Raw genomic sequence first — 21,471 nt, forward strand, 5'->3', positions numbered from 1 at the left:
ACACTGACCAAGCCAGGGCTCCCCAGAGCCCTGCAGACAGCAGGGCGGAAGGCGAAGACCAAGGCCAGGGAAAGTGAACAAAGTGTTCTGAGGGCAGAACTGAGGGAAGAAGTGATCTCCTAGCTGACTCAGAAGGGCATCTGGGAAGGAGAAGGGAGAGGGCTGGAGGGGCCCACAGGAAAATAAAGACCAGGAGGCTGAGATCCAAAGGGAAGGGTTTGTTTGTTTGTTTTTAATTTTTAAAGATTTTATTCATTTATTTGACTGAGAGGGACAGCCAGAGAGGGAACACGAGCAGGGGGAGTGGGAGAGGGAAAAGGAGGCTCCCCGCTGAGCAGGGAGCCTGATGCAGGGCTCAGTCCCAGGACCCTGGGATCATGAACTGAGCTGAAGGCAGAGGCTTAATGACTGAGTCACCCAGGTGCCCCAGGAAGGGCTGGTTTAATACCAGGACATAAAGTGAATCCAGGTACCAGGTGATCAGAAATGGGCAGGAATGGGCACCAAGGGGCTCTGACAGGCTGCCCAGCACTCCTCTGGCCAGCTTGCTATGGGACCTGACACAAGAATTCACCCTTGCCAGGTGCTGGTTTACTCTGCAGTCAAGACAGGCTCAGAGGGAACTGACACCGGAGACTGCCGATTACGCTCCCCACAGCTGGGCAGCAATTCCTTCCATGAAGGGGGATCTGGGTAGGGCATCTTCACGTTTGTCGCACCTTGGGCATGAACAACCTGCTCAACTATACAAGGCAGTCACATGGAAGAGAAATTTTGGAGGACACAAACCTGTGCCTTGTCCAGATGCTTAAAAAAATGTGGATAAGGAGAAGAAAATCAAATAAGAAATCACTGCATTTGTACCAAGGGAGTCCCCGTTAGGAGAGTCAGATCCTCTGAACACACTGATTCCTGATTTTCCATCCTGGCAGTTTTGAAAAGTCCGGCTTGTTACATCTTGGCACTTCCCTCCCCACCCCCTGTGCTAGTTCCTGGAGAGGGCGTCAGATTATTCTTCAGTTAAACATTATCTCTCTCCTTTTCCCATTTCTGTATGATCTGCCCTGAGTCCTCGATGTCAGGGAGAGAGGCATCCTAGAGGAGGCATGACCTGAGCCTTGAATATTCAAGAGAAAGGGGAAATGGGACCTGCTGCCTTCAAGGCCTTCAAGAGCCGTTTAGTGTCCTTAGCACCAAGTCCCAACCCTTAGTCTGGCATGTAATAGCTTTATGATCTGGTCTTGTCTCTTCCCAGGCTAGCACAGAGTGGGGACTCAGTGAGCATCACTGAATGGATGGAAATGTTTATTGTTATTAATAGCAATAATAATAATAAAAGAACTCATGCTTTTCTAGGCTCCATCAAAGAATGGCACTCTTACAGATTCAGTTTAAGCAATGACCTAAAACCTCTTGGCTTACCTGCTCATACAAACTCTGGACCCTCTCCTCAAAGTCTACTCCATCCATTTCTGGGAGACAAGAGAAAAAGAGCAACTAGTTAAGAGCAAAAGCTTTGGGCTCACCATTGAAAGGAACCAAGGATCCTTGGAGAAACGTTGATTGCAGAGCTGGGGGGAGGTAACCGACAAGATAAGCCTTTGCATCTTATGCAAGAAATTGAGGAAGTGCTCAAAAAGTTGTAGGGCTGTATCAGAAGGAAACAGAAACACCCTGGAAGGGTTCATGCTCACCAAATCTGGGACAGTTTGGGCGTCAAAATAAATGATAGTAACAGATTATAACCCTGAGTCCGCATTAATATAAGCAAATGGATAAACACACAAATGAGGGAAAGGGGACTCTCTCCTTTTCAGTAGGATGCCAACTACAAACACATCTGGAACAATGGAGTTAGAAAATTATCAATGGAGGCCAAAACTAGTGGGTGAAGTTGCAATGAGGAACAGGATACACATATTTACATAGTCTCAAAATTTTTTCCTATGAGATACTTATGAATCACAAGGGGAAAACAGTAACTTTGTGGTGAAGAAAACTGGTGGAAGCCATCTCAGTCAAGCGGCCGAAGTCAACACCCCCACCATGGGACCAGCTTATGTCACGTGCCTCCCAATACGATGCACTGAGAGGGACACAGAACCACTTCTGGAGGCTTTCTGCCAAAAATGCATGATCGGAATCTCATCATGAGGAAAGGATTAGACCCAAACCCGAATGGAGAGACATTCTACAAAGTGACTGGCCTACAGTTTCCTAAAGTGTCAATGTCATGAAAGTCAAGGCAAGACAGAAGAACCATCACAGACTGAAGGAGAGCAGGAGAGAAGAAAATAGACTGAAGGTACATTACAATTTCTGGAATCTGATTTGAATGAGGAGTGCAGCCTTGACAATAGCATTGTATCAGTGTAAATCTTCATTGTAAAAATCGTACTGTGGCTATGTAAGAGAATGTTTTTATTTTTAGGAAACATACATTTAAGAAAGTAGGGGTAGGGGTGCCTGGGTGGCTCAATGGGTTAAAGCCTCTGCCTTCGGCTCAAGTCATGAACTCAGGGTCCTGGGATCAAGCCCCGCATCGCATCATCAGGCTCTCTGCTCAGCAGGGAGCTTGCTTCCTCCTCTCTCTCTGCCTGCTTCTCTGCCTACTTCTGATCTCCGTCTGTCAAATAAATAAATAAAATCTTTAAAAAAAAGTAAATGATTTATTAAAAAAAAGGAAAGTAGGGGTAAAGGGATACCACATCAACATAATATAAGAAATTAATATGCATGTATAAAGATAGAGAAACAACAATAAAGCACTTGGAGTAAAAGTTAAACAATCTGGTAAATCTGGGTAAAGGAGACAAGAGTTCTTGGTACACTTTTCTCTAAATTTAAAATTAGATCCAAATAAAAATGAACACTTTTTTTTTTTAAATGAGAAAACAGGCTTCTTTCCCAATACTATTTTTTTAAAGATTTTATTTATTTATTTGACAGACAGAGACCACAAGTAGGCAGAGAGGCAGACAGAGAGAGGAGGAAGCAGACTTCCTGCCAAGCAGAGAGCCCGATGTGGCGTTCGATCCCAGGACCCCGGGATCATGACCCGAGCTGAAGGCAGAGTCTTTAACCCGCTGAGCCACCCAGGTGCCCCTCCCAATACTATTTTTTAAATTCAATTAATTAATATATAATGTATTATTTGTTTAAGGAGTACAGGTCTATGATTCATCGGTCTTATATAAATACCACGTGCTCATTACAATACATACCCTCCCGAATGTCCATCACCCAGTGACCCCAACCCTCCAACTCCCTTCCCCCAAGCAACCCTCAGTTTGTGTCCTAAGATTACGAGTCAGTTATGGTTTGTCTCCCTCTCTAATTTCTTCTTGTTTCATTTTTTCCTCTCTTCCCCTATGGTCCTCTGCCTTGTTTCTTAAATTCCACATATTAGTGAGATCATATTATCATATGCGTATTGTCTTTCGCTGATTGACTTATTTTGCTCAGGATAATACCCTGTAGTTCCATCCACATAGCAGCAAATGGTATGATTTCATTTTTTTGATGGCTGTGCAATATTCCATCATGTATATATGTTCCATCTTTTTTTTTTTGGTTTTTAATTTTTTTTAATTTATTTATTTTTTTCAGCGTAACAGTATTCATTGTTTTTGCACAACACCCAGTGCTCCATGCAATATGTGCTCTCCCTATTACTCACCACCTGGTTCCCCCAACCTCCCACCCCCGGCCCTTCAAAACCCTCAGGTTGTTTTTCAGAGTCCATAGTCTCTTATGGTTTGCCTCCCCTTCCAATTTTTTTTTTAAATATATAAACATATAATGTATTTTTATCCCCAGGGGTACGGGTCTGTGAATCGCCAGGTTTACACACTTCACAGCACTCACGATAGCACATACCCGACCCAATGTCCATAACCCCCTCCCTCTCTCCCAACCCCACCTCCCCCCAGGAACCCCCAGTTTGTTTTGTGAGATTAAGAGTCATTTATGGTTTGTCTCCCTCCCAATCCCATCTTGTTTCATTTATTCTTCTCCTATCCCCTAACCCCCCTAACCCCCATGTTGCATCTCCATGTCCTCATATCAGGGAGATCATATGATAGTTGTCTTTTTCTGATTGACTTATTTCACTAAGCATGATACCCTCTAGTTCCATCCACATCGTCACAAATGGCAAGATTTCATTTCTTTTGATGGCTGCATAGTATTCCACTGTGTATATATACCACATCTTCTTTATCCATTCATCTGTTGATGGACATCTAGGTTCTTTCCATAGTTTGGCTATTGTAGACATTGCTGCTATAAACATTCAGGTACACGTGCCCCTTCGGATCACTGCGTTTGTATCTTTAGGGTAAATACCCAGTAGTGCAATTGCTGGGTCATAGGGTAGTTCTATTTTCAACATTTTGAGGAACCTCCATGCTGTTTTCCAGAGTGGTTGCACCAGCTTGCATTCCCACCAACAGTGTAGGAGGGTTCCCCTTTCTCCACATCCTCGCCAGCATCTGTCATTTCCTGACTTGTTGATTTTAGCCATTCTGACTGGTGTATATATTCCATCTTAATCCATTCATCTGTCGATGCACATCTGGGCTCTTTGCCCAGTTTGGCTTGCCCTAGTTTGGCTGTTGTGGACATTGTTGCTATAAACACTGGGCTGCAGGTGCCCCTTGGATTAGTACATTTGTATCTTTGGGCAATTTGTACATTTGTATCAGTAGGGCAATTGCTCAGTCATAAGGTAGCTCTGTTTTCAACTCTTTGAGGAACCTTCATATGGGAAAACATGCCTCTTACAGATAACCCCGAGGAGAGTGCTGCTGAGGGCCAGGCTTGGAAGGGAACTAGGGAGCAGGACAACAGCATCCGGAGAACAGGGGGGTCTCATGGTCTAAGGAGAGTCGGCTGTCAAGCTCTCCACGCTGCTCAGGCCACTGGTCCCTCCTCAGCCTGGCTCTGCTATGAGAAGCCCTGCGAGTGAGGCTTTCCCCACGGAGCCTGAGAGCAGACGGCTTGGGCAGCAACAGTGCCGGCTCTCAGGGTGCGTCACCACCATGGGGTGGAAGATTGCTGTGTGTGCTAGCTGGGCTCCTTTTCATGTTCTCAACCTCTGGGCTAGGCACATTAGAAGCCCATTATTTAAGCTCTAATTGAGAGCAACCCTGTTAAATACACAGGCTCATTATCCCCGTTTTTTCAGTTAAGGAAACCAATCTTGGCGAGGTGAGGCTGGGACTGGTTTCAAACTCCGCTGTTCCTACTCCAAGTCGAGGGCTGGAGCCGCCTCTCCCGACGGTGCCGCCACTTTCCTGCCGCGCGCCCTTCTCTTTGCCTACATCCGGGGTCTCCTCCTCCTGTCTCGACGTCCTGAATTTGCCGCCCTCCGCCAAGTGAGGTCAAGGTCTCCTACCCCTGAATCCCAAGTTCTCAGTGAAAAGTAGACATCGATTAGGCCAGAATCAAACGTGGCCTTACTGTGAACAAGTAATTTTCTGACGAAATTAAAACCAACCCAACTGGGGAGAGGATGCGGAGAAACTTCTGAAGCTCTCAGGCGAGACAGCTGCGCAAGAGGAAACGCAAACAAGCTGGGCGGGGTGGGGGCGGGGCCGGGGCTGTGGGGGGCGGGACCATGGGCGGGGGTAGGCGGGACACAGGGGCTGGGTGGGCGGGGCCATGGGCTGGGGTGGACGGGACTTGGTTACATCCTTTCTTTCCCGCTAGTCAGGTGAGTTCTCTCCAGCTGGGCCTCAGTTTCTCCGTCCCCAAATGAAGCAGTAGGGCGACAGCAGGAGTTCTGACCCAAGGGTGTATGTCTGCCTCACTTGTGAAACCTACACACTGTGCAGATTCCCTGGCCCCCTCCCAGTCAGGAAGTCTAAGTTGGAAGCTCACCTTATACTTTTTTACAAAATATCTCAGGGCTTCTGGGTGGCTTCTCTCCTGTCGTTTGAGAACCTCCAGATGGTCTTGGTGGGCCGTTCCACCATGGTAGGCCTCTGTGACCAGTGAACTGGTGGTAGTGATTCTTGGCCCTCACTGAAGGAGCCCCTGCACCATAGCTGCTGGTTCTCTGTTCAGTTACTCTGCCAGCTGCCCACTGGCCACTTTGCACCTCTTTGATGTCTCTCAACGATCCTGAGCAGCACCCCATCTTCTGAAGACCCACAGGACTCGGAAACTCAGAGTCACACTCTTGTGGCTGCAAATTAGTAAATCTGAAAGCTTGTTGTCAACTCGGAAGAGCTGTCTGAGTGAAAAGAAGCTTTACTGGTTGCAACTGCTTTCCCGGTGCAAACTGAAAAACAGTCTCTATCCGGGCTGAGACTCACACCCTCAGGAAGCATCAGGGGTCTGGGAGAAGAAAGCTATCTCCTAGTGTCAGACAAATGACCTGGAGACCCAACCCCTGCCATCTGGGCCCCTGGTGTCCGCACTTCCTCCTCAGCTGGGGACTGCCCTTCTTTCCCCTCTCATCATGCTTTTGCCCCAGACCCTGGCCCAGTCTCTCACCTCCAGCCCCACACTCTAGGAAGGAAAGATTCCACTTAGCATGGGACTCTGACAATTAAACGAATTCTCTGAGCCTCAGTTTGTTGATCCAGTTGCTGGATTAAGTGAGACCCATGGTACATGAAGAGCTTAACACAGGGCTGGGTACAGTGAGACCCCAACAGGCTATGACAATTTTTCTGGAATTCCCTTCCTGCGTGGTCTCACTAGTGAGTTCCTTCTCTTTTACCAGGCCCTAGATCCCCTCCTGTGGGAGGACTTCCCAGTAGACCTTGCCTCTTTCTGCATACACTGCTGTCCTGCCACTCAGCACATCTGCCCATCTGGGCTGCCTCTTAGCAGAGGCTCATGGTACACTGTAGTGGGATTTTTCCCATTCCAAGGCAAAGTAGGTGGGGTTGAGAGAGTGAGCCCCAATCCAGGGGACATGTGCTTCTGGAGGGACCCTGCAGGCAGGGTCATACTGGGGGCAGGATCAACAGATGACACTGGTCAGGTACAGGAACAGGTACAGGAACATTCCAGTTCAGCCACTGGGTACCTGACAGTCACAGCCAATGTCATGGGAGTGTACTCTGCTCCTGCAGGAGGGAAGAAGATGCATGTGTTGCCTGGCCTGCGTGGATAATGATGGATGTTATTATGACAGCATGTTAGCAATGAAAGGAACAAAACAAATGCCCCTTGCAGCACAGGCAATGTCATTTCCAAGTGAAATTTATGGTAAAGTCCTTCTGGCTTCCTGATGTTACCAAGCAGCTTTGAAAGACTCCTTCTTTAGAGCCTGTCCCCTTTCCAGGATGCTCAGGTCTTGCTTCAGAATCTTCCTGTATAAGAAGAGGTTCAAAGGTAGGCTGGGGTTGGATCACACAGGGTCTGTAAACTGTGTAAGAACAACAACCATCAGGGGCGCCTGGGTGGGTCCATCCGTTGAGTGGCCAACTCTTCATTTCAGCTCCGGTTATGATCTCAGGGTCCTGGGATCAAGCCCTGCATGGAGCTCTGAGCTCTGTGCCCAGCAGGGCGTCTGCATGAGGCTTCTCTCTCTCTCTCTCTCTTTCTCTCCCCACCTCTAAATAAATAAATAAATAAATCTTTAAAAAAAGAACAATGACCATTGTCCTAAGAATGATGGGAAGTCATAGCAAGATGACAATGGGAAGGTACAAGATCAAATTTGGGTCTGAAAATGTGACACTGTTGTGTGGGGGAACAGACAGTAGTGAAGAGATTGGGCTTCAAGGATGAGCAGCTCGCTCAGGGTCCTGTTGCTCAGAAGAACCCCGCACTTGGGTCTTAATGCTCTCTAGTTGCTGTCTTGAAAGTCTTTCTTTTTTTTTAAAGGTTTATTTATTTGCGAGAGATAGAGAGCGAGCATGAGTGGGTGGGGAAGGGCAAAGGGAGAGGGAGAGACAGAGTCTCAGGCAGACTTGACATTGAGTGTGGAGCCCGATGTGGGCTCAATCTCAGGACCCTTGAGATCATGACCTGAGCCGACACCAAGAGTCGGACGCTCAACTGACTGCACCACCGGGGAGCCCCTTGAAATTCTTTTTTTTTTTTTTTAAGATTTTATTTATTTATTTGACAGACGGAGATCACAAGTAGGCAGAGAAGCAGGCAGAGAGAGGAGGAAGCAGGCTCCCTGCTGAGCAGAGAGCCTGATGATGCGGGGTTTGATACCAGGACCCTGAGATCATGACTTGAGCCGAAGGCGGAGGCTTTAACCCACTGAGCCACCCAGGCGCCCCTTGAAATTCTTAATAATATAATCTTTGAATTTGTGTTTTGTAAGTGCAGTGTCATGAGACAGTGAAGGGCTTGGAGCCTTGGCTCCTATGTGGTCCCAGCTCCCACGACTGCCCTGTGTTGGTTCTCAGCTTCCTCCTCCCCACTCCTGCCTAGCAACCACGGCCACTCTCTGCCCCCTGCAGGGACCTGGGCGCAGGTATGAGGAGGCTCAGGATTGCCTGGTAGCACCTCAGGATGGGGCATGTCAGTGGCTTTCACTGCCCTAGGCTGACAGCACCATGGTACATTCAGCAGGTGACTTGGTGGGGGTGGGAGGTTGGGTGAGTCTTTCTCCCATTCCTGATACAGGTGAAAAGTGCATCTTTGGGGCACCCGGGTGGTTCCGTCGGTTAAACATTTCGGCTCAGGTCATGATCCCAGAGTCCTGGGGTTGAGCCCCACATCAGGCTCTCTGCTCAGTGGGAAGTCTCCTTCTCAGTCTCCCTCTGCCTGCTGCTCCCCTTGCTTGTTCTCTCTCTCTGCCAAGTAAATAAATAAAATCAGAAAGAAAGAAGGAAAGAGAAGAAAGAGCAAGCGAGCACATTTTGCCTTGAGTGTGCAAAACCCTAGGGGTTTCCTATTCACTGGGGAAGGGGAGAGGACTGGCTAACTTCCCTGTCCCTAACCAGGGAACTCAATCCAGCAGTGGGCTGGAGAGGAAACCCAGCAGTTGATGGGGTTTGGACAGAAGCACATTCGGTAGGAAGTAAAGCACCACGACAGAGTGAGAGAACGTGGCAAAGGGGATAGCTTTACATTTTAGCGCCTTTAATGGCAATTTTTGTCCTTTCCGTTTTAGTAAGAGGTCTTCATTTTCTGTTTGCCTTAACCCCACAAATGAAATAGCCTGTCCTGGTAGAAAGCAGTCAGTGAGCTAATGCACACAAACTGTATGCAGGTCCCGCAGATACTGAGATGCCCTCGATGGTGGCTAGTAGTATTGATTTGTTGTTTATTTGGCTCAGAAGGTTAAATGAAGTGGCTTTTGGAGCAAAGCCCTGCCCAGGGTCTGGAGAGGCTGATCGATGTGACAACTGATTTTGCATTGTATTCTCAATCCTTGGACCTGCTGTATCTTGAATCCTTCAGGCAGATGTGTTCAAATACCAGGCAAAACAGGTTGGGGGCTCTGCCTGTGCGAGGAGGATTCTCCCTTAAAAGAGGGGCCAGAGCCTGGCCTGAGGCCACCCATACCTCAAGGCAAATTGAGTTCTGAAGCAACTGGAACAGTCATTAAAAAGCTGTGATTTTCTGGACTGGATTCACCTCTCTGGGGGGCTGGTGACTGAGGGAGGCCTGAAAAGAATTCCCTTTTCTGAGGGGCACTCAGATGTCTGTCCCACTTCTCTACCTCCTCCATGACTCACGTCCATCTCCCCATCCTGGGTGCCCCACCTAGGCCTCATCTCACTTTCTCTTTCTGTCTCAGGAATATAATAACACCCTCTTCTGACTTCACCCCTTAACTTCTACCCTAAGGTACTTCTCATCGGGAGTGATCTTTCTAGAACCTGTCTGTGGGTCCCTGCAGGCAGAGACCAGGGCTACCTACACTCTGGGCCCCAATTCTAGCAAGGTCTGGCAGGAGTCAGTTCCCAGACGTGTTTGTGGACTTGGCTGAGACACAGCTGTGGTAGTCACGGTGGTTGGCCCCCAACATCCATGACACCCCAAGGGATCTCCTTCCCAGTGGTGAGGTATGAACATGTGGTCACGAGACCCTGGGAGAGGTCTCCTGGGAGGATGAGTGGGGAGGACTTCGAAGAAAATGAGATGTGAGGAGAGGTGGCCTTTTTCTTCTTGTATTTGTGGCTTTGTCTGGAGTCACAGAGCAGAGCTGCTGCTGTCCGAGGGGGAGATAGAAATAGAGGAGAACCACAGAGACGCTGCACTGAAACCCTGAAGTACCCCATCTGGGGACCTCCAGCCCTGTATGTGGAGACAACACACTTCCTCCACACCAGACACTTTGGTTTTGTTTCTTGTAGCCGAAGCATCAAGTGGATGCAAGTAACACAGTGAACGTGGACAACTCTGTGCAAGCGCTGGACGGTCCCCCGGTAGTACCACCAGCCCCAACAACCTCCCGAGGCTCAGTTTCTCCAGCTCTGGTTGGGGTGAAAGTTTCGGGAGGCAGAAGTGGAGAAAGGAAGGCTGAAACCCATTATTAAGAGAGGGCTGTTGGTAAAAGACACCCATGGAGGTCAAGAGCATGGGCTTTGGCATCAGACAGACCAGTGTCTGAAGCCCAGCACTCTGTTCATGGGCTGTGAGGCCTTGGGTGAGTCCCATGAACTCTAATCCCTAGATTGCTCTCCTGGGAAGTGTAGGCAATGGTAGGGTGCCCCCCACAGGCTGGGGTGAGGGCTAAGAGGGGTGGGCCATGTGAAAAGCTTCCTGGTCCCCTTGGCCCTCCGCAAGGGCTCCAAAGCCAAGCTGGCTATTCTGGCCGCCCAGCCTTGGGAGCTGCAGAAAGTGGGGTGGTGTGAGGGGAGGAGGAAGACCTCTGCACCCGAGAACTTGGGAGCCTCTTTGGATGCCTGCCAGTACTTCCTTCTGCAATATCTCTGACCTGTGAGAGATGATCACACCTATTCCTTCTGCAATATCTCTGACCTGTGAGAGATGGTCACATATCTAATCCAGCATGGTAATCTTTCTGGAGCGCCCTGCCTAGACGAGGGCAATTGGGAAAGGAAGGCCTCCTGTGTGGGATCCTTGAGGTAGGCCCTGGGGGGACTTGGCCAGGTAAGGAAGGTCAAGGAATGCATGCCAGGAGGGAGGCTGCAGAGCAGATTGGGAAAGGTGTGGCACTGAGAAAGGTACCTTTGGGGTAAGGGAAAAGGCCTGTTTGGAGCAGAAATTTGTTGAGGGTGATGGGAGGAACCCCTGGAGAGGCAGGGGATGGAGCCTGGCTGTGAAGTTGTCTGCCTCTATAACCAGAGGGTTTCCAGTCTGCCCTCAGCATTAGGGGCATCACCCCATTTGATAGATGAAAAAACTGAGGCCTGGGAGGCTGAGTCAGTGCTGTTGGAGGTGGTGCTATCAGACGCCAGTAGGATAAGGTGCAGCCTCAGCATTCAGCCTTCAGAGTTCAAGGTGATGTGTACACCATCAGCTACAAAATCAGCTGCAAGCAGCAGAATGCTTGTGTGCCTTCAGTGCTGAAGACGTTTATTGGCTCAAACCTAAGGGCTCTGGAGGTCGGGGTCTAGCAGGGGCAACCCCACTACTCTGCAGTTCTCCCTAAAGTATTCTGTCTTGGGTGGCTATTTCAGAAGGATGGGTGTGCCTCATCTCTAATCCGGGGCACACATAACCGGCACCTGGGGGCCTAGTTCTCTTCCGCACCAGCTTTCATCTGTCTTACCATCCCTAGTCAGTGGTAAAGCAGGCATCGGTAAGGGTGGTGATTTGTGGACAAGGCTGACTCATCCCTTCTTCCCTACCTAGCCTGGGCACAGGCCCCCCTGAAGGCATATTCTGCTGAGTAGTCAGGCCCTGGCTCCTTGGGGCTGTGTTTGGGGCGGCAGCCCAAGGCTCTTTCCAAGGTGGTACCAGAACTGTGCCCTGCATCTGCCCAACCAAACTAGAAATCCTGGTAACATTCTCAGCATCGTCTCCTTTATAAAGATGGGGGGAGGGGCGCCTGGGTGGCTCAGTGGGTTAAACCTCTGCCTTCAGCTCAGGTCATGATCCCAGGGTCCTGGGATCGGATCGAGCCCCGCATCGGGCTCTCTGCTCAGCAGGGAGCCTGCTTCCTCCCTTCTCTCTCTCTGCCTCTCTGCCTACTTGTGATCTCTGCCTGTCAAATAAACAAATAAAATCTTTAAAAAAAATAAAAAAATAAATAAAGATGGGGGGAGGGGGTGGCCAATAGGGAAACTAAAGCTAAGAGACTTGGAGGCTACATTAAGGTCCCTCAACCCCTCAAGGGCAGGACCAGACAAAACAAAAACAGAGACCTAAACCTGGTTTTCAGGCTCACTCCCACATTGCCTTTATAATCCTGTCTCTCAGTTCAACCACAGTCTTTCAGCCTGAAGACGCCGGGGGAGGGGCAGGGGTCTTCCTGCCCCAGAGAGTGTGTGATCCGGAGACTTAAGGTGCATTGCCTATGAGAGACCTCAGGCTCTTCTCCCTTGTCTAGGCTTCAGGCTCCCAAAGCTTCTGGCCTCTGAGCGTGGCCCCGCTGGGGCTCTGGAAGGGGGCAAGAGGGGGCGGGCACAGGGTGGCAGGTGACAGGCGGGGCTGCACCAGGGAGCCCTGCGGCTCCACTTCCTGTGGGCGAGGGCCCCCTTGCCTGCCCCGGGGGAGCTTGCACAAACCTTCCTGTGCAGGCCCCAGGCTGCCTTCCCGCCTGGCCAGTGCACCAGCCTGCCTCCCCCACTGGCTACTGCCTCCCACCCGGGGCTGGCATCCGTGCTCTCAGTCCTGCAGCCTGGACTGTGTCTCCATCACTAAAGGGCTGGCGGGGGGCCGGCCGGACACTAGGGCCCGCCCTCCCATCGCTGGACGGCCACTGCTCCTTCCTCATTTTGCTGCCGATTCTAGCCCCAAACAAAACAGGTTGAGCCCTTTTCCTCCCTCCGGCAGCTCCTCTCTGGCTTGCGGCTGCCTTCTGAGGCTGCAGACGGCGCCGGCCCGGGAGGGGGGGGCCTGGGCCAGCCCTGTCGGGACTGGGACGGTGCGCCTGGCTCCTGGCCCTCTTTCAGCCCTGTCTGTGGCAGGAGAGCGAGCTCTGCCGCGGCAGTCCCCTGACGATGATGCCCCAGCTCCAGTTCAGAGATGCCTTTTGGGTGAGTGAAGACTGGCTGGGACACTGAGCAAGTGGAATTGGCCCCTGGGAGGCCAGCTGGGCTGGGATTGCCCCGTGGCCTGGCCGTTAATGGGGATGGGGGGAGATTTTCTCATGAAAATAGCAGTTGATTTGGGGTCTAGATTATGGTGGGGCATAACGTGGGCTTCTGTCCTTTCTGAGTTGGAAGGGGAAGGGGGTCCTTGGTCTGGGGTACCAATTGCTCTGGGAACCTCACTGCAGTGGGTGAGGGATGTCATCTGTACTCCCGGGCCTGAACTTCTCAGAGAGACCCTGCCCCCCCGACGGCAGGATCTTAGTAGGAGAATCTAATATATGGGTGGGAACTTGAGAAGGCCATGTGAAGTGAAGGAGGGAGGGGGTCAAGGGTTTGGGGACTGGAGAGACTTGAATTTGGGTCTTGGCTCTGCTCCTTAGTGACTGGGCGAGCTGTTTGACCTCTCCGAGCCTCGCTTTCCCCAGCTATATAGTCCAGATCAGTATTAATAAGCATCTCATTAATAAGCTCACTGCTCATTAATAAGCATCTCAACGGAATGGGAGAATTTAGAGGGGCGAGCTCATGTAATCAAGTTCCCAGCACCTTGCTGGCATGCCAGATGATCACTCTTTTGCCCCTCACACAATTTCTCTTCCTCACAGACCCTCAGGGTCCTCTGAGGAGGCTGCAATTCCTTGCTAACTTTCTTCAGTTCAGTGCAGGTGTCCTTCAAGTCCTTTTCCCCTGTGAAATGACAGCCCCCAACAGGCTTGGGAGGTGAAATGGCTTGGTGTGGGCCGCACACAGCCTGCAAGCCCACTCTGGACCCCAGATCTGCTCAGCTTTTTTTTGCAGCTGTGCCTCTATCTTTCTCTCTGCTTCTCAAGCTCTGGTTGTTCCCAGTGGCTTGTGGGAAACAGCTGAGACCCCCTCCGGTTAGAGCTGGGGAATGAGGCCGTAGTGAGGGCACCCCCCTCTATCCCGCAGAGGACTCCCTGGCCCTTCACTCAGCGGGCTCAGACTCAGCCAACAGCCTGGCCCTCCCTGGGCCCTTTCCTGGGGCCTGCGGCCAGGAGGATGAGAGCTAACGAGCCAAGCCTTCCTTCCCTTCCGGGCCGTGCTCTGCTTGGGGCCTGTGGCCAGCGTGCGAATAGCCTGCTTCCCGCCTGCCCTGACCACATAGTGGGCTGAGGGCCATCTGGGGACAGTACCCCATTCCTCTCTGGGCCTCCATTTCCCCAGCTCTATAAACAAGAGGTGGGCTCAGGTCAGAGATGCCAGTGGAGACAGACCTGGCTCAGCCCAAGCCAAGCACCAGGCTGGCAGCTGGGCCCACACAAAGGGGCCGTGGTGGCAGTAGGGGGTGGGGCAGTGAGTCATCACCTCCGCTCTGCCTAAGAGTGCAAAGTGGGGGAAAGAGGTAGGGCCTAGACATCCAGGGTGCTCTGTAGCCCAGAGCAGACCAGGAGACCCTGACCGTTTTACCTCTAGGACATCTGTCCCAACCCAGGACTCCTGGCCCCACCTTCCCAAGGCAGAGCTCTGGCAAGGAGCAGTCCCCATGGCAGGATCTGGGCAGTGGGGGATGGTGTGTGTGGGGTGGGGCGGGGCAGGGCAGGGTGCGGTGGGGACAGCAGCAGCAGGAAGAAAGGAGCCCACCTGTGGCTGAGGTACAGGCAGCCATGCTCTGGGCTTGCCCCACCTCTGAGCCACCCCAGGCTTCCTGAGCTCCAGGTTCCTCCTCCTCTCCCCTGCTGCCTCCCTGGGCTCCAGTGAGGATCTAGCCCAGAGAAGGCCAGAGGCGGATGGGGAGAGAAGTGGCCCATGGGAGCCTCTCACCCTGAGCCTGAGGAAATGCCCCAGAAGGTCACTGTCAGCATCACTGCCCCCAAGGCTCTGAATTTAAACCCATCTCTCTGGGGCTCGGCCCAGCCCAGCCTACAAGGACTGCTAACATTGAGTACTAAAGATGAGTCAGGTGCTGTTCAAAGGACTGTTTATCTATTCATCCATTTAAACTGGTGAGGTAGATGATCTCATCCCTATTATTCACAAAAGGTAGTTGAGGCACAGAGAACTCAAGTAGCTTGCCCAAGGTCACACAGCAGGGATTAAACCCTGACAAGCTAGCTCCAGTGTCTGGGCTCTCATCCAGGTTGCTTTAACAGCCTCTCTCAACCCAGTGGATCGCTGGATCTTTGGGCCACATCAACAAAACAGAGGGGAAATTTCTGTCCTTCTGCCACCCAGAGATGTAAGAAGATCAGATGAGGCTGATGGAAGTAACTGGAAGCTCAATTTACAGACAGATCTATAACACGAAAAGACACAGTGATCTAACCACTGTGGGGGTACTAGAGACAGAACCCAACCTGCCCCCATCCCAAGCCCAAGGCATTAAACCCCACAGCCTCACAGTTCGAAAATGAGTAGTCTTGCGTCGTGGAAGGAAGCCCATGAACTAGAAGGATCATGTCTAATACCACAGCACTGCAGTTAACATCCTGAACCCTCAACCCTCCACCATCCCGGACACAGGTGAGAGCTAGCCCTGCTCCCGGCACTCATTCGTCGTAAGAGCAGGAAACAAAAGTGCTTTCTGAGGAGCTAAGAGCTTATATTAAAGCTTATATACTTTACCCACATGAGATGCCCCATCATTTTTTAATTGGGGCCTATGAACTCTAATCTTACCCATGATTTTAACAAGCTTAGTCATGGGACCTTTTACTTTGTAGATACAGCAGTTAGGAAAGGTCTACGTGGAACTTGACATTCAGTTGGTGACAGATAAATATTGCTGGGCCTGAATGGTTAGAGACAGTTTCACAGGGAGCAGGTGGCCTGAGAGCAAGGGAGGAGACCAAAATATTCTAAAAAGCAGACATAATGGCTCAGAGGTGGTGGGAGCGTGGGAGCAGACCAGTTCTGTCCCTCAGTACGCCTATATTTGTCACTTTATCAATGTGGCCACTGGTATTTATTTATAGCCTACTTTTTCCTGTGGCAAAACACCAGGATGCAGGCCACTTGTGGAGTGAGGCAGGGGTGAACTAGACACAGGGCAAAGGGATAATTTGATTTCTGTTCTACAGATGATAAGGGGCATCGCAGCTTTGTAGGAAGTTGGTGGCTGGGCCTCAGAGCGGGGCCTGTCAGTGACACAAAGCTGAGGGTGAGAATACCAGGTACTTGAGCTGAGACGGCTTTTGATCTTGTAAACCCTGCCTCAGCCATAAATCCGAAGGGCACAGAAGCCCAGAGAAGGCGGGGTCCTGTCCCCCACTTCCCAGTCTCTCCTTGCCAGTGGCTCTTCTCCAGGCAGGCAGCCAAACTCTGTTGCAGAAAACATCTGTCTGCATCTTCAACAGCCTTACCACGCAAGGTAGTGTTCAGTGTTTGTAGAATAAATGTAAGAACAATGAATATCTCCATGGTCCCACCGCCTTCCTGAAGCCATTTTCTCCGTTTCACTTTAGTTCTATTCTACAAATGGCTGTCAAGTGGGATCCTCTGGGAGGTGGTCTAAGCTGAACCCCTAGCCTTATCCCCACATCCAATCAGGTGAATGAGACGGTCTGGCCTTCAAGGAAGTCACTGTCCAGCACTGGAGACAAAGGTTCCCTATGACTGGGCGAGGCACAGAGGGGCTGGGCTCTGAGCTGTGCCTTCTCACCCCACCCTCCCACTCCCTCCCAGACCTGTGTAAAGGAACCACCAGATATTGTTTTAAGAGGGAAAATCTTGTTCTGGACCAGGTTTTATCGAGATCCACATCCTACCCCTTTTGAGGTTGTTAAAGGCAAAGTAAGGGCTTGAGGAGGCTGGGCCACATACTACAGTGACACCTCCCCTTGTTTGGGCAAGAACTACCAAGGGGGTGGAGGGAGTAAGCCTGAACTTTCCCCTCTAACTTGTAGCCACATCGCTTCCCTTTGAGGTGAGGCTCCAGCCTCTTCTAGAAACCAGTCAAACTGGGAGAGGCTGAGCTCCCCAATACGCAGAGGACTGAGGCAGACTCCACTTTCCCGGGTGGAGGGATGACTCACTAGGGACACACAGGAGGCTACCGTTGGGCCCATCTCTCCCACACATGCAGGCTCAAGAGGCTCTGGCCTCTTCCTCTTCCCAGCTCTGAGACTCTGAGTTTCCCCATTTAGGAGAGAGGCCCTACTTTGGCCTGTCCGCCCCGCCCCCCGGACCTGCCAATCATGGCCCTGGGGCCTCACAGAGAATCAGGAGAGGCTCCCGTTCTCTGGGCACCTATTCTGTTCTAAGCATTTGAAGCTATGTATATACCTCCTAAAGCAACAGAATCAATCAGTGTAAGATCCTAAAAGGAAAAGAGGAAGACAGAGAAAACCAGGTAAAAAAGCACCTTTAGTCTCACCACTCGAAGACAACCAGTAATATTTTGCAGTGCTTCCCTAAGAGTATCTCACGCAGGTGCCAGTGTATTGTGTACACACTGTTATATTCTCCCTGGCTTGGTTTTTCTTGCATTTTAAAGATCGTCTATAATTGTGGTAAAGTATACCTAACATGAATTTCACCATCTTAACGTTTAAGTGTACAGTTCAGTAGGGTTAAGCATACTCACATTGTTGTGGACACCCCTCCCCTCCACTCTCCAACATAATTCCATTTTGAATATGTGTGGGTGTGGGTGTGATTTCCTTGTTTCAAAACACCATTGTTAATGGCTACCCAGTCCAGCTTGTGGGTTTGGTAGACACATGCATGATTCATTTATCCAATCCTCTATTGCTGAACATTCAACATATATCCAATTCTCTATTGCTGGACGTTCAGCATTTATCCAATCCCCTATTGTTGGACTGCCAGGTTGCTGCTGCCAGTTATTCATTATTCTGGACAGCGATGCAATGGGTAGATCCTTGTGTATCAAAAATTTTCACTTGTGGATTATTTCCTTGAGTGGATTCCTGGAAGAGGAGACATTCCTGGGTGAGAGAATGGGACCGCGTTTCTAGACAGGCAGGAGCCTTTTGATCCAGGAAGAAGGGGCCAGAGTGGCCCAGTTGGGGCTGGGGGGGCGGAGCCTGGATGGACTCTGCTGGGAACCAAAGCTGCTCAGACTTTGGGGGAGCACTTGCCACAGGGCGTTGGCCTCGAAGGTCAAGGAGGCCAGCGGTTGAAGAATGGGTCCTCCTGAGCAGCAGGATGTCATAGACATGAGGAGATGGGGGGGCGGGGGCTAGCTGTCCTGCCCTTGCTTCTACCCACTGCCTTCTTGGTGCCTGGCTGCGTCTATCTGAAGGAATGGGGACAGACTCTTTCTGCCAGTGTCCTATCTCCTGAATGGAGACATGGGCAGGCTTCCTTCAGGGTCACCTGTCGGGGGCAGAGCGGGGACTCCCACCCAGGTCTGTGGGCCACCATCTTACTCTGCCCCTGAAGCCAGAGAGGTAGGTGAGTTTATTCTTGTTTGAGTTCTAAATCATGTAGGACAAATGGGGGTGGGGGTCCCCTGCATGTTAGTGTTGATTTCTGTGCCTTTGGAAATAGGGTTATTTTTTTCTATCTGCCCCTTAATTTTTCATAAGTGAACAAAGATTATGTATGTTTTTTCTTTTTAATTTTTTGAGAGAGAGAAAGTGCTGGCGAGTGCATGCGTAGGTGTGTGAGGGGGTGGGGGAGGGGCAGAGAGAGAGAGAGAGAGATAGAGAGACTCTCAGGCAGGCTCCCCACCCAGTGTGAAGCCTATGTGGGCTCACAAACAGGGTCTCAAGGTCCCAACCCTGAGATCATGACCTAAGCCGAAATCCAGAGTCAGACACTTAACCAAAGGAGCCACCCAGGGGGCCCCCCATTTATGTCATTGAAAAGGAAAATATTTAAAAACAAAACTAAGCAGTTCTTGTTTTCAAGCCCAAGATGGTGTTTTTAGGCGAAATTTGGGGCCTGATAGTCTTAGCTTTTCCACAGGCTCTGTGCACACGGGTGGTATATGGTGGCTCAGGTGCTGGAGAGCTCGTAGACCTGTGCCCCTTCCACAGTATGCAGGCCGCTGGGTGGTGCTGAGAGAAGATTGCAGAGGTCGGTGGTTCTGCCCGCTCTGCCTTTGCGATGCCCGCAGCTGGGGGTCTGGGAGGTTTACTGGGTGGAGTAGTCTCAGGCAAGAGAGTCACCCACACCTCCCCTTTCATTCTTACTGGGAAAGGAGATCTGCTTCTCAATGGCCCTCTTTGTACTCCAATTCCCGGGGACTTGTGTACCCTTCCTGGCTGTTCCCCCAGGAACCCCAGGAATGGAGACGGGGGCCCTGCTTGGGCTTCGCAGGGTGGGCAGGGATTTGGGAGTGGCAGGAGGGCAGATGGCACTCCAGCGGAAGGAATTGCAAGGACCAAGGTGTGCCAGTGGGAAGTGGGCACAATGGTTTTGGAGGCAGTGTTCTGCCCCAAAGCAGGGTGCAGGGAGCTCAGTAGGGAGGGAAGGCCCCAGCCGGATTGTGAAAGCTCCTGACCAGCCTGAGGTCATGGCAGAAACACTTTCTTCTGCTCCGCAGCAGGCTTTCCAGTGGTGGGTGTTCCTCTCATGCAAAGGAGGCTGGAGGCTGCAGGTGGTGGGCGGGATGCCCTTCTTCCTCACCCAGAGTCTAGCTGATGCCACAAATCACACAATGAAGGGAAACATGGTGGGGAAACTGAAACTGCCTGGGCTTCTAGCAAGAGAGAGTGGCCCCCTGTTCCCCGGGGGCTGCCCACGCCGGGGCCCCACCCTGGACCAACTCCAGCGGGGTCTCCCTCCAGACTCAGGAGTCGTACACTTCTTTGAAGTCTCACTGAGGCCTCCACCTTCCCTTGCTGGGCTCTGGAAAAGGAATGCCCCCCTCTGAACTTCGGTGTCCTCTCCTGCAAGACCTCAGAGTGATGGTCACCTCAGACAAAGGCTTTGAAGAGGGAGAAGCGAAGGGCAACGCTAAGGGCCAGGGGAGTTAGCAGAACAGAAACAGGGTCTCAGGGTCCCAGAATTACGACGGTGTGCGCACCTGCAGGCTGAGCCGCAAGTGTGCGCCCCCTGATTCCCAGAATGCCTCCCCAACTCTGTTCACCATTGCATATTAAATCCTGCCTTCTGAAGCTCATTCCCATGGCTTCAAGTGACAGGACACATTTGATTCCAACAATAGCCCTGCAAATGTGGTATTCTTATTTCCGTTTTGCAGAGAAAACTCATAGAGGAGGTGTGGGCCTGGGGATGCCACCGAGGTAGACTTTGGGGTTACTGGGCTAGGCCTGGCTGCTCCCTTCTGAGGCCTGGCTCAGAGTGCCCTTAGGGGTTAGCGGGTGTGTGGTTTGCGAAGATCTGGCACCCTGAACACTGGATGAGAAGATGGGCGAATGACAGCCCTTTCCGCTGGTGTTTGCAGCATCCACTATTGGGCAATAGGAAATACCAGCTGGCACTCCAGAAATTATAGCCAGCGCAGCGATGGGTTGGCAAGATGGGGCTCAGGGCTTCCCAGCAGCAGAAAAGGGGAGAACGGAAGCTGAGCCCTCCTGGGGAGGGACGATGGGGTGAGGGCTACCCGATGTGTTCAAGGGACAAGGAAGCCTGTGTGGCTGGGACCAAGGGACCGTGATGGGGAGTACTTGGGGTTAAGATCGGAATGTAACAGGGAGCCAAATCGTAGGACCGTAGTTCTCCAAGGTCCCAGTGCCCTGGTCACACCCAAGGCCAGCTAGATCTGAATCTCAGGGTGGGAGGCTGGACATCAGTATTTTCTGGAGTTCTTGAGCGTTTCCACCTGTGTGGCCAGGGTTGAGAAGCATCAGCGCCCACCATTGTGGTGAAGCTTTGTGCAGTGTCACCGCGGACACGGAGCACACATCTGGCTCGTACCACTGATGCGACCTCGTTTGACTCACTTGTGAATGAGCCAAGGCTAGAGCTTGGTTTTTGTTTTTTTAGCCTTATAATTTTCTACTATGACCTTTTTAAAAATTGTGGTAAATAAATGTAATATAAAACTTACCACTTGAACCATTTTTAAACTTGCGATTCAGTGACATTCATTACATTCACACTGTTGCACAACCATCACTACTATTTCTAGAACTTTTCATCATCTGAAGCAGAAACTGTACCCATGAAGCAATAACTCCTCACCTTCCTTCCCTCGTCTCCTACTCCTGTTGGGCTTGCCAGGAATCTGCCTATGCGAGGAACCTCGCAGAAGTGGCATCATACAGTATTCGTCCTTTTGTGTCTGGCTTCTTTCACTCAGCGTGTCTTTAAGGTTCATCCATGTTTCGGGCTGCTTGGGTGGTTCAGTCTGTTAACCTGTTAACTGGCTGTCTTCTGCTCAGGTCATGATCCCAGAGCCCTGGGATCGAGTCCCACATTGGGGTCCCTG

General features: G+C 51.1%; 1 protein-coding gene across 2 annotated transcripts in view; it reads left to right on the plus strand.

The window, feature by feature from the left end:
* Positions 1-12,793: 12,793 nt before the first annotated feature.
* The window catches only part of PSTPIP1 (proline-serine-threonine phosphatase interacting protein 1), a 47,951-nt gene continuing 39,273 nt past the window's right edge, over positions 12,794-21,471 (plus strand). For both annotated transcript variants that reach the window (XM_046010023.1, XM_046010024.1), the window contains exon 1: positions 12,794-13,091. In XM_046010023.1, the coding sequence (XP_045865979.1) occupies positions 13,056-13,091 (36 nt within the window). In that variant the 5' untranslated portion in view covers positions 12,794-13,055. The remainder of the gene's footprint in view (positions 13,092-21,471) is intronic.

Source organism: Meles meles, chromosome 6 (genome assembly GCF_922984935.1).
Source record: "Meles meles chromosome 6, mMelMel3.1 paternal haplotype, whole genome shotgun sequence".
Classification (NCBI taxonomy): domain Eukaryota; kingdom Metazoa; phylum Chordata; class Mammalia; order Carnivora; family Mustelidae; genus Meles; species Meles meles.